Here is a 12,674-nt window from a genome sequence, read left to right as displayed (position 1 = left end):
TGGCGGGAGGCGGGGATAGTGCTGGGCAGACTTGTACGGTCTATGCCAGAGCTGGTGGTGGGAGGTGGGACTGGTGGTTGGGAAGCGGGGATAGTGCTGGGCAGACTTACATGGTCTGTGCCCTGAAAAGGACAGGTACAAATCAAGGTAAGGTATACACAAAAAGTAGCACATATGAGTTTATCTTGTTGGGCAGACTGGATGGACCATGCAGGTCTTTTTCTGCCGTCATCTACTATGTTACTATGTGACAGATAAAAGCCCCCCCCCCCCCCCCAAAGTTTGCAGCACATGTTTAAAGGTAATCTAAAACCTGAACTAATACAGAAATCCAACTAATTGAAATTTGGAAAGTAAACTGTGTTAAGCATGGAGATTGTAACCTTATAAATTGTTTTGTGCAATGTTAAGACCATTAAAGCCTCCCTACAATAATACCGACCATTACTATGAAAGTACTTTATTGTAGTGTTTACCTTAGAAAATGGACGTTCCATTCCATTCATTTAACGGTGAAGAAAGGGTCATAACCTACAACAGATAACCTCCAGCCCCTACATTTTTTGGTTTGCGTTGTCAGCTCTTGTGACTAACGAAGCCGATAAGCCCGTGCACCGCAAGATCGGTTTTTAACAGCCATCATCGGAGCCGATGGACCAAAAGACGATCATCCTGAGAACTCAGGTGACCCTACAGCAAAAGTACCCTGGCAGCCATAGGAACGAAGGGCGGCAGCAGGCTCCGGGCTGGAGGTGTGACAGCAGCAGAGGGTGGCCGCTCTTTCAAAGTTGCCCGGCTGGGTCCTCCCACTTCTCTCAGCTGGCAGAGCCGTCACCTCGCGCCGTCTGTCTGCTGGAACGCGCGACTCGCGGTGACAGCGGTAGCCCGGGGCACGGGAGGGGGAGGGGGTGCCTGACCCCAACGTTACGCAGGTTCAAACGCCACAGAGTGGGAGCGGGGCCGCCGGCGATCGACACGCGCCTGGCGTTTGCGAATCCCGGCAGCAGCGATCAGACGCCCGAGGGGCCCCGTAGCCGACGCATTAGATTAAAAAAAAAAAAAAAAGCTGCAGCAATAGCAGAGGGACCGGTGGCCCTTCCCCCCCTCCCGAAATGCAGGCTGGCGAACGGCCGGGGGGAATCAGCTGCTGACGGAGGAGGGGCCCGGCTGGCTGGATCAGGAAGCTGCGAGCACGGCCCAGCACCTCTCTCCCCCACCCCTTACTCCATGGCCGTGTGAGAGTGAAGGAGGAGGGGAGAGCCACTGCCAGCGTTCCGTGCGATCCGGTGTGGGCAGCATGAGGAGGAAGGCAGGCTGCGGCATGAGGTCGTCGGTGGGCTTCTTGTGCCGTCGGGGCCTGGACGGGGACCCCCTGCTGAAGGGAGACTTTCAGCGGCGCAGGCTACAAGGCTGCAGGAACCTCTACAGGAAGGATCTGCTCGGCCACTTCGGTTGTGTCAACGCCATCGAGTTCTCTAACAATGGAGGGCAGCTGCTGGTATCAGGTAGGTGTCTCTTCCAGATGGGTCCACCAAACCCGAGGCTGCTTTTGGTTATTGTTTGGGGAAAGCCTTAAGATGGTTGACAGGTGGGAGAAGACAGAGGAGGCTTCGGGGAAGGTAGTAAACGCTGAGATCAGAAAGCCCAACAGGAAGAATTCGTTCCTTCCCGTTTCTATAAGAGACAGCGCGTATGTGTCTGTGTGTGGGGGGCTTTTGCACCCTGAAAGAGAAGCAACCGGCATCATTCAGCTCCTAGTTACGAAGGCGCCTCTGGAGATACAGGAAGGGAAAGCTGGGGTCAGGAGAAGGAAGATGGCCTGATTGTGCTCCCTGTTGCAGGTTCATTCCTGGGTAATTATTATTATTCTGAGGGAGGGGGAGGGGTAGGTTTATGGGATTAGGCGCCCCGTGGGGGAGGGCTGGGAGCAGGTTGTTGCCGGACGTTTGTTGTTGTTCTGGGTGGGAGTGTCGGTGCTGACAGCTCGGGTCGGTAGTGTTTGCTCGTCTCTGCGGTGCTGTGCAGCGCTCCTCCAAGATTCCTTGCCGTCGCCGTCCAACAAGATCCGAAAAAAAAAATAAAAATACGGGCGACCCATAGAAAGTGCCCCCGCCCCTCCCCCACCCAAACAAAGGGAAGGAGACGCTCGTTTAGCCTGCCCTAAAAATCAGACGTAAGCATTACAGTTTGCTCGCGTTATTTGTTCCGCCTTTCGCTTCGTCCTGGGGTGCATGAAGAGTTAAAAAGAAATTGAGACCGAGGCTTGGCCGGGGGTGTACAGGCCTTTGAACGTTTCCCGACGCACGGCGGCAGGCTGAGCAATTGAGAGCCGAGCAATGGACAAGGCTGTTAAGAGGCTGGACAATCTCTTGCTCTGCCTGGAGTTCTTAGTCGCAGCTACAATCCCACGAGCTCAGTATAGTACGGGTTTCAGATAAGTTTATTGGCATGACAATTTCATGTGTTGCCAAAGCAATAGATGAAGTGCTTTAAAGTGAAAGGGGGAGAATAGTTATAGTAATATAAAATTATAGGCACGAAGAGGACAATTCCTAGGTTTTAGTGCTGGTCCATATTAGCATAGGTTAGTTCAGGACTGGTGGATTGGGTACCATTCAGTCTTAGGCACGCCTTAAATTAATTTTCAGGCCGTAGCTAGGCTTCGCCCTCCAAGATTCAGGTAATTAAACTCTACAAAGATGATATTCCCACAACAATTCTATAAAAAGCTGGTCATTATACTCGTAAATTTTGTTTTTGCATGTGCTGCTGGTTTTTTAATATTTAGCTATTAAAGCTTATTGTTTTGCTTTGACTACATATACTTTTTGCTGCCCTAGTCTTGCCTGGTTCATGTGTTAGGTCCTGTCACTAGACAAAAATCTAACATTTTGGAGCTGGTTGGTTTTGTCCTCCCCATCCCCACCCTGCAGCATTTTCAGTACAATGCTTCTTTTTCCAGTTTGTGCTAAAACTATAGAACATTGCTGGAAGGTATGATTAAAGCAGTCAACATATCTGTTTTAAAAATAAAAGTTTGGACAAGTTCCTGTCCATACTCTGCTGTTGAGATAATAGGGGAAAGCCACTCCATCAGTAGCATGGGATTATGCCAGATACTTGTGACTTGGATTGGCCACTGTTGGGAGAAGGATACTGGGCTTGTTGGACCATCGGTCTGACCCAGAATGTCTATACTTGCATTATAATCCAAACAAGTAGAGTAGAAACAGAATATTGGTAGTTATTCAAAGTTTATCCACTCTGGTTTAAGAATCATTGCAACAAAAGCCATTTATCATCAAAGACATGTATAATAATGTTTGGGGGCCACTTATATCGGGGATGAATGGTGGTTAGCTTATCTTCCCACATCTAATCACCTGTTCCAGGGTAAAAACAAAATTATTTGTAATTATTCAAAGTTTATCCACTCACTTAAGAATCATTGCAAGAAAAGCCATTTATCACCAGAGACATGCATAATATTTTAATAGGATTTACAGTAGGAATAAGTTAAACCTAGGGAACAGAAAAGTACAGCAGTAAAAATATTCAAATAGCAGTTCAAGTTATGACATAGTATGCTATCCAGCTTATTTTCGAAGGAGATCGTCGGCCATCTTCCGACACAAATCGGGAGATGGCCGGCGATCTCCTGAAACCGGCCAAACCAGTATAATCGAAAGCCGATTTTGGGCGTCCCTAACTGCTTTCCGTCGCCGGGACAGCCAAAGTTCCTGGGAGCATGTTGGAAGGGTAGCAAAGGCGGGACAGGGGCGTACCGGGGCGTGCTTAAGAGATGGGTGCCCTCGAACCAATAATGGAAAAAAAGAAGGGCGTCCCTGGCGAGAATTTGGTCCCTTTTTTTTCAGGTCCAAGTCCCAAAAAAGTGCCTGAACTGACCAGATGACCACCAGAGGGAATCGGGGATCACCTCCCCTGACTCCCCCAGTGGTCACTAACCTCCCTCCCACCCTCAAAAAAACAACTTTAAAAAGTTTTTTTGCCAGCCTCTATGCCAGACTCAAATGTCATACTCGGGTCCATCGCAGTAGTATGCAGGTCCCTGGAGCAATTTTAGTGGGTGCAGTGGATTTCAGGCAGGCGGACCCAGGCCCATCCCCCCCACCTGTTACACTTGAGGTGGAAAATGGAAGCCCTTCAAAACCCACTCGAAACCCACTGTACCCACATGTGTATGGGCTATGGTAGTGGTGTATAGCTGTGGGTAGTGAGTTTTGGGGGGCTCAGCACCCAAGGTAAGGGAGCAATGCACCTGGGAGCAATTTGCGAAGTCCATTGTAGTGCCCCGTGGGGTGCCCGGTTGGTGCCCTGGCATGTGAGGGGGACCAGTGCACAATGAATCCTGGCCCCTCCCATGACCAAATGCCATGGATTTGTTCGTTTTTGAGATGGGTGCCATTGGTTTCCATTATTTGCGAAAACCGAGGGCGCCCATATCTAAATCCAGCGATCTCAGCATTTAGGTCGACCATCTTTAATGTTGACCTAAATGTTTAGATTTGGGCGCCCCCAACCGTATTATCGAAACGAAAGATGGACACCCATCTCGTTCGATAATACGGTCGGCCCCGCCCCTTCGCGCCGCCGTCCTCGGAGATGGGCGCCCTTAGAGATGGGCATCCCCGGTCGAAAATGCCCCTCCACGTTGCTATGATGTAGAACATTTTATGGACAGCATAGAGTGTAAGCAAAGAGAACATATTAATAGATAAGAGAGTGACAGGAGTTAGACAATAAGGGACTGATTGAAAGAAAGTTGCATGCAGTCTAAAAGGTTCTTGAATATTATCTCAACTAGGAAAGGAGTGGATAAGCATGTCCTATTACAGTATGTGCTGTGTGTCTCGTGTGTGGACTAGTAAGTTAGTTCCTTTTTTCAATTAAAGGCCTGGGTAAAGAGCCAAGCTTCACCTTCTTCCTGAAGTAGTCTTAAGTTAATAGTAACAAATATTGGGAAAACTTATATTTTAGAAACAAAGTACGTTCTTTAAACAAATATCGCTTGTACTCCCTGTTATTCAATTGATTCTACATATTCAAATTATTTTAATGATTTTAATATAGAAATGTAAATATCACCATAAATAACATATAACATATATAGCCCCACAGTGCTCCCAGCGTTGCTGGAGATTCTTCCCCAATCCCGGTCATATATACATCATCTTTCAACAACTATAGAATACACCCAGCTAGTTATAAGCTGATACCATTTAAAAAAAAAAAAACATTTTCTATTGCATATTTCAAAGTCAATAACCCACAGGCATAAAGGACTGCCCTTGACAATTATTTATATTAGATTAGATGTTTTAAGGTAGTCCACGTGGTAGTCAGTATACTACTACATACATCCAAAGTCCTGCACCAACCAGCTACAACCGCTGGTAACCCTCCTCAATATCAAGGAGCTTTAAATGTTTTTTCAAAAATAAGGAAATAAAGTATCCATGAGTGTAATCTTCTATACTTTAAGACCGTCGGTGATACAGGGGTCCAGCTACTGCGAGCACCTGCAGCGCATCCTTAATCCAACATGTTCTCACTTTCGGTTCTCAATGCGAGACCGCATTTCGCTCTAGGCTTCCTCAGGAGAACCGCAATCACCAACCTAAACAAACACACAAAATTTCCTACATAACATGACTCCTACTCACTTTTCATACAACATCTCTTAAATATAAATATCTCATTTTTAATCCATCCATAATAATATCAATTCACTTGGCAACTTACCCAGCGGGCTGATTTCCAACTCTGAGCGGACAGGAAATGACGACACTCATTTATCTGCTAGTACCGGTATGCCTAATATATGTCCCCAGACCACACCTCTTAAGTACGTAAAAGCCTCAGATCCTTTCCACCTCAAGGTTTAAACCTGAAGGCGCCACAGTTCTCCATTGGAAAATGAAGCGTTGTTCAATATTAAATAGAACCTCACTCACGTTCCCTCCCCGATCTGATAAAGGAACCTGTGTCAACGCTATACATTTAATATCTTCTATTGTATGTTTATATTCCACCCAGTGTGTGACCAAGTAGTCTTATGTTAAGCAAATCTTTTCAGGAAGTTCATTCCATAGTGTGGGGACTACTCAGGAGAAGTGTCTTTTGGAAAGGGTGTAGTTAGGTATACTCCATGGGAGGGCCTTTGTGACCTTGGAGGCCTTTAAGGGCTTTGAAGATCAGACATAGATTTTTAAATTTAACCCTGCATTCTACTGGTAGCCATTGAAGTTTAAAAAAAAATGCTGTGATGTCATGTCACTTACAACCATCTATTAGTCTTGTTGCAGCATTTTGAATCAATTGGAGCTGGTGCAAACCATTGTAGTCAGACCAGTGTAACGTGCATTATAGTTTTCCATCCTTGATGTTATCATGGTATGCACAACTTTGATAAGAATTGCCTTCTCAATGTAAGGAGAAAGGCAGCGTAGTTGTAACAAATGGTAGAAGCAGCTCTTGATGGTTGCTTGGATTTGGGGATCAGCATGAGTTTAGCTCTATTCTAAGGTTCTTGATTTGAGGTACAATATGTATTTCCCCAAAGAGATTTTGATGTTGGGTATGTGCCCACTTGTGTTAGGTACCCAGAGAAACTTGGTTTTACTTGGGTTCAAGCAAAGTTTGTTGTTTTAAGCCCGTTTTTGCATTGCTGTTAAAGAAGTGGTTTATTCATTATGAGTAGAAGTAGAACTTAGTGTCCATCGACCAGATCAGCTTGTCGTATTGATCCCTGTGGTACCATGCAGGTCGGTGCCCATGGTGGTGATGAGGTGCTTTCAAGCAGTATGAACTCATACTGTTGTCTGTCTGATAGGATCTGAACCAAGCAAGTACTGTGCATTGATACCTGTTTCTGCCAGTCATGTTAACATGATATTGTGATCCAAAGCAGGGGCATAGCTATGTGATGGTGGTGGTGGGGGGGGGGGGGGGCGCACAGGCTTTCTGTGTCCCTCCCACCCCCGCCAGACCAATGTCTCTTCCCTTCTGTCCATCGCTTTGTGGTCCGACATCTTTTTCACATCTGTCGGTCCCCCCCCCCCCCCCCCCCCCCCCCCGGTCTTTGTACTTTTTGAAAGAATGAAAAATCAGTTCACTTTTACCCATTCTACACTACTCGGTATTTTGTAGACCTCAATCGTATCCTTCCTCAGCCATCACTTTTCCAAACTGAAGAGCCCTAACCTCTTCAGCCTTTCCTCATATGAGGACTGTTCCATCCCTTTTTTGTTTGCTCTTCTTTATTTGCTCTTCTTTGAACCTTTTCTAATTTCGCTATATCTTTTTTTGAGATATGGCAACCAGAATTGGCTCAATGTGAGGTCGCACCATGGAGCAATACAGAGGCATTATAATATTCTTGATCTCATTTACCATACCTTTCCTAATAATTCCTAGCATCCTGTTTGTGTTTTTGGCTGCCACTGCACTCTGGGAAGAAGATTTCAGCTTATCTTCAACAATGACACCTAGATCTTTTTCTTGGGTGCTTACTCCTAAGGTGGACCCTAGCATCAGGTGACTATGATTAAGATTATTCTTCCCAATGTGCATCACTTTGCATTTGTCCACATTCAATTTCATCTGCTTCGTCTGCCCAGATCCAATAGATTGGGATTTATGCCAGGGGGTTTATGTTGTCACCAGGATCACTTAAGGTCATTTTTTGAGACTGGGCTGTTTCCAACCTCTTCTTGGCAGGAAGGAGGATTTGGCGTAAGAATATCTGTTCCATTTATTTCATGTATTTGGGTTTAGTTCACATCTTTTGCAATAGTAGCTCAAGGTGAATTACATTCGGGTATAGTAGATATTTCCTTGTTCCTGGAGGACTTGCAGTCTAATTTTGTACCTCAGGCATTGGAGGGTTAAGTGACGACAGGAGCAGCACATGATTTGAGCTGGGCTTTCCTGGTTGTCAGTCCAGTGGTCTAACCACTAGGCTGCTCCACACATCAGTTGAAAGAAAGGAAAAAGATGATTAGTTTGAAATCTTCTCTGAGGTAGTCTTTAGTACATACTGAGTTAGTCAGGTTTTCAGTATGTCCTCAGTGAATATGCAGGAGAAAAATTTGTGTTCACTGCGTTTTATTGTATACAAATCTGTGTCTTGCATATTCATTGGGGATATCATGAAAACTCGACAGGGTGGGTGTATTCCAGTTGTTCCCAAACCTGATCATGGAGGCACCCCATCCAGTCAGGTTTTCAGCATATCTACAATGAATATTCATGAAAGTTTTGCGTGCACTGCTTCCACAGCATGCAAATCTCTTATGAATATTCATTGTGGATATCCTGAAAACATGACTGGCTGGGATGCCTCCAGTACCAGGTTTGAGAGCAACTGCTGTAAGAGAAGAATAGAAAAGGCTCATATATTGTAGCCATACACCTTGAGATCTATCTGGAAAAAATGTATATGTATAATTTATTTTTTTATATTAGTGGGGCTTATCCAAGGGAATTGTCACAACTTTACAGTGGATTTTCTCAGCTGATGGGGCAAGCCTGGGAGGAAGAGGCATCGCTCTTGGGCATAAGAGGAGGAGCATCATGAGGGAATGAGGAGGATACACCTTTAGTCCTGATTAGAGCCTGGGAGGTAGTAGTGGGGCAGCGGAGTTGAAGGAGAGAAAATACAGCAACCATTTGTTTTAAGAAGGAGAAAAGAAAGAGGGAGAAGGCTGTGGTATATTTTGTTTAGCTGGAAATTGAATTGAGCACATTTGAGATTCTTTGCACCAGCAGGGAAGGTGATTGAGGTCTTTTTACCTGTACTGATGTGTGTCTGACTGATGTGGCCTTTTCATGATTGTTTTAACATATACCTGACCAGCATGCTGAACATTTATTGGTGGAAATTTCAGAAATGTATATTTAAAGTCTGCTGCCTGGCTTTTGTGCCTTCTTTCTCATCCTTCCAGGTACAGACAGTTGCTCCCTTTCTCCCTATCCATGGCTCTTGAATTTCCTCTCTCTCCTGGTTGGCTCTTGAATCTTTTCTTCTATTCCAGACAACAGGTTCTCGTCTTTCTTTCTTTATCGGAAACATAGAATATATGATGCCAGATTGAGGCCCAGATGCACTAAAAAATCGTTAGAGCCCTTCCCTTAGCGAATCGGTAAGGGAAGGGCATGCATCAAGGAATAGGAATGCAAATGAGCTGCTCATTGTAGCTCACTTGCATTCTCTATCCCATCGTTAAACAGTCGGCCAATTAGCCGGTCGAGCATGCGCAGAGCAGCAAAGCGTTATGCTGGTTGCTGCGCATGCCAAATACGCCTCCTGTGCCACCCGAAGACGCCGCACCGCTCATCCCTTCTACGGCCTGCTGCAGGCTCTTTTTTGGATGTGATTGGCTCAGAGACTTCTGGGTCTCTCAGCTGAGTGAAGCACAGCCAAAAAAGACGTTTTTATTATTCCGGGGTCCAAAAAAGAGCCTGCAGCATCGAAATCTGTTTGATTTTTTTTTTTTAATAATATAGTGAAGAACGTCCATAAAGGACGCTTCTGACAAGCACTTGGGCTGTTTTTCGGGTGTAGCACTCCCATAATGGCCGTCCATGACGAGCACTTGGCCGTTCCCCCCCCCCCTTTTTTTTTTTTTTTTTTACATTTTATGACGTTTTCCAATCCCGCGCAGCCCCAACGAGAGGTACAGACCTATCGTTAGATTTTCCACTGTTTTCCAGCGTTAAGGTAATCGGAAAAGGTTAGTGCATCTCATTACAATAGGGGTTTCTACACAATTTGCTCATCTGCATTCCGTTTTCGTTAGCTGCTACCATCATCGGAAAAAAGTATTTAGTGCATGCCAGGGTTTACTACTTGCTCGTTAAGTTTAGTGCATCTGGCCCTAAGTCCCACCTGGTCCCTTCCTGGTAATATAGGGCATAAGAACCAACTTTTCAAAATGATTAGGGTGCTGAATTCGGCAGAAATTACCAAGTCCATATAAAGGATTTACTCAGGGTCCAAGATGGCATCAGGGAGGTCAGACGCTGACGGAACTCCGAGTTGTGTGCGTCGAGGATGGGGGGAAAAAAGAAAGGGATTAGTGAAGATGACTGCCTGCCCACCAGAGTCTAAGCTTACCCTGAGCTTGATCCAACCCTTGATCCGGAACTTTGTCTCGTCTGGAGCTGGTGTGACACAGTTCGGTGACTTGAGGATGGCGAAGTGTCCCGGCAGCTTTGAAAACATCGCTAAATCCCAAACAGCGTGAGACTCCTCCTAGACCGGGTTTTCCTGTCGCACCACAGCAACTTCCAGAGGCTACCGATGTGGACAGCACTGCAGAGGCACCTGGAGATGGTGGGGCTGTTTTGGTTGAAAGGTGTTGGCTGTCCCACTTGTCTGCTCTCCAACCCACTTTGGCAAGTGAAGGGTGTGGAGTGACCGAACCAGTTTCAGATTTGGCCCCTAGTATATTGCCATCTAGTGAGAGTGCACGAAGTCATCACTTAACGCTTTGAGGAAGGAACCAGGAACTTTGTCAAAAGTTTGCAAAGCTACTGAAAAACTGGAATATTCAGTGACTTTGCATTTAGATAAGATTGGAGAAGGGCTACCTCCCTCCAAGGGCAAGTGGCTCAGCATGGGCAACTCTTGGAGAAACATGCAGGGGAGTTTACTAGGAATTGATAGAGCTCTTGAGAAGATTCAGGATTGTCAGCAGGAGTTAATTAAAAATAAGAACTGGGTACATCAGAGAATGGTAGTTATGGAGAACTTTAACAGGAGATTAAATTTAAGGTTTGTGAACTTTCTCAAATCTCCTTTAATTACACCTATGGATATGGTGAAGAAGTATTTTGGAGAAACCCTACAGATACCTAAAGATTCTATGCCACCCCTCAGAAGAATTTTCTGTGTTATCATGGGCGATGGTAGTAGAGAAGAAGATGAAAGAATGAAGCAATGAAACTAGACTGGGTTTTTTGGAAGACTCACAGTCCAGTGTCAACTAAGGCAACTTTGTTTGCCACCTTCTCCTTAGAACCTGATAGGAATTGGATTCTTCAATTATATTTTTATCATAAAGATGTTAAATTTTGTGGATCAAATGTGTTCATTTTTCCTATTTATCCAGAGCAGGCGCAAAGCCTTTTTGGCAATATACCAGCAAGTTTTAGCTTTGGGTGCAACATATTTTCTGCAGTTTCCTTGCAAATGTATAGTAAAATATCAAAGTAATACCTGTGTTTTTGTGGAACGGCAACAGGTTGCACCCTCCCTATCTCAACCTGAAAATTCTCAGAGTAACAATCAACTGGAACCTCTCACTAGAGAACCAAGCAAAATCTACAATAAAGAAAATGTTTTGCTCAATGTGGAAACTCAAACGCGTGAAGCCATTCTTCCTGAGGGATATATTTTGCAACCTGATACAATCAATGGTACTAAGCTACGCAGACTATTGCAATGGAATTTATGCGGGCTGCAAAGAACAAATCATAAAGAAACTTTAGACTGCCCAAAACACAGCAGCCAGGCTTATATTTGGAAAAACGCGTTTTGAAAGCGCCAAACCCCTCCGTGAAAAACTGCCCTGGCTCCCAATTAAAGAACGCATTGCTTTCAATATCTGTACAATAGTCCATAAAATAATTTATAGCGAAGCCCCAGGATACATGACAGACCTCATAGACCTGCCAACCAGAATCACTACAAGATCAGCACGATCATACCTAAATCTCCATTATCCAAGCACCAAAGGACTCAAATATAAATTGACTTACGCATCCAGCTTTTCTTATATAAGCGCATAACTATGGAACACACTGCCAAAAGCAGTAAAAACTACGTTTGACCACCTAAATTTCCGTAAACTACTAAAAACCAACCTGTTCAAAAAGGCATACCCCACCGACCCAACATAAAAACCTAGACACCTGCGACACAATGAAACCAAAGACTGAAATGGACATTTCTATCTCTTCCCTCCCTAAGTTCCCCCACTATACTTACCATACATGAACCTATTCCACCACAATATCAGCTTGTATATGTTCATACCGGAACTGGCAAACACCGTAACGGTATTATGTAAGCCACATTGAGCCTGCAAATAGGTGGGAAAATGTGGGATACAAATGTAACAAATAAAATAAATAAATATGAAAAACGTTTTGGAGGCTACAGGGGAACCAGTTCCAGTTGCTGTATCCTCTCCCTTAGTTCTTCCCCAATTTATTAGGTTATTCTCAATTTAAATTGATTCACCACTTTTTCTCTCTCTTGTGTGATATTTTTTCCATTTAGTAGAAGAATTGACCTACTTAATTCTTTTAGATCTTTTCTTTTCATTCTTGGATCCTGTATTGTGGACTCAGGTGTCATGCCCCTCTCCTGGTTCAGGAAGTCAATAGAGTCCTGCAGCATGCCAAGCCTTGAGTCTTGTGTCTGTTTACTTCCTGATTGCTGCACTTCCCTTTTATAGCCCTAGATGGGGGTGCTGACAGATGACCTCACTTCCTGGCTAGGGATGTGTCAGGAAGTGCTCTGTACTCCTGTAGTGCTTTGGCAACAGGCTTTCAGAGTTGTGCTTCTCCAGTGTTCTTTGCCTGGCCAGTTCCTGCTTCCAACCCTGCCTGTTCCTGTCTCTAGCCTTGTTGTTCCAGCTACTCCC

General features: G+C 44.9%; 1 protein-coding gene across 1 annotated transcript in view; it reads left to right on the top strand.

Moving 5' to 3' along the window:
* The first annotated feature begins 829 nt into the window (after window positions 1-829).
* Window positions 830-12,674, top strand: part of DCAF5 (DDB1 and CUL4 associated factor 5) — a 199,239-nt gene continuing 187,394 nt past the window's right edge. Inside the window, exon 1 of the mRNA XM_030214437.1 lies at window positions 830-1,505. Coding sequence (XP_030070297.1) covers window positions 1,298-1,505 — 208 coding nt within the window. The 5' untranslated portion in view covers window positions 830-1,297. The remainder of the gene's footprint in view (window positions 1,506-12,674) is intronic.

This window comes from Microcaecilia unicolor, chromosome 9 (genome assembly GCF_901765095.1).
Source record: "Microcaecilia unicolor chromosome 9, aMicUni1.1, whole genome shotgun sequence".
In the NCBI taxonomy this organism is placed as follows: Eukaryota; Metazoa; Chordata; class Amphibia; order Gymnophiona; family Siphonopidae; genus Microcaecilia; species Microcaecilia unicolor.
This window is presented reverse-complemented; position numbering and strand designations above follow the sequence as displayed.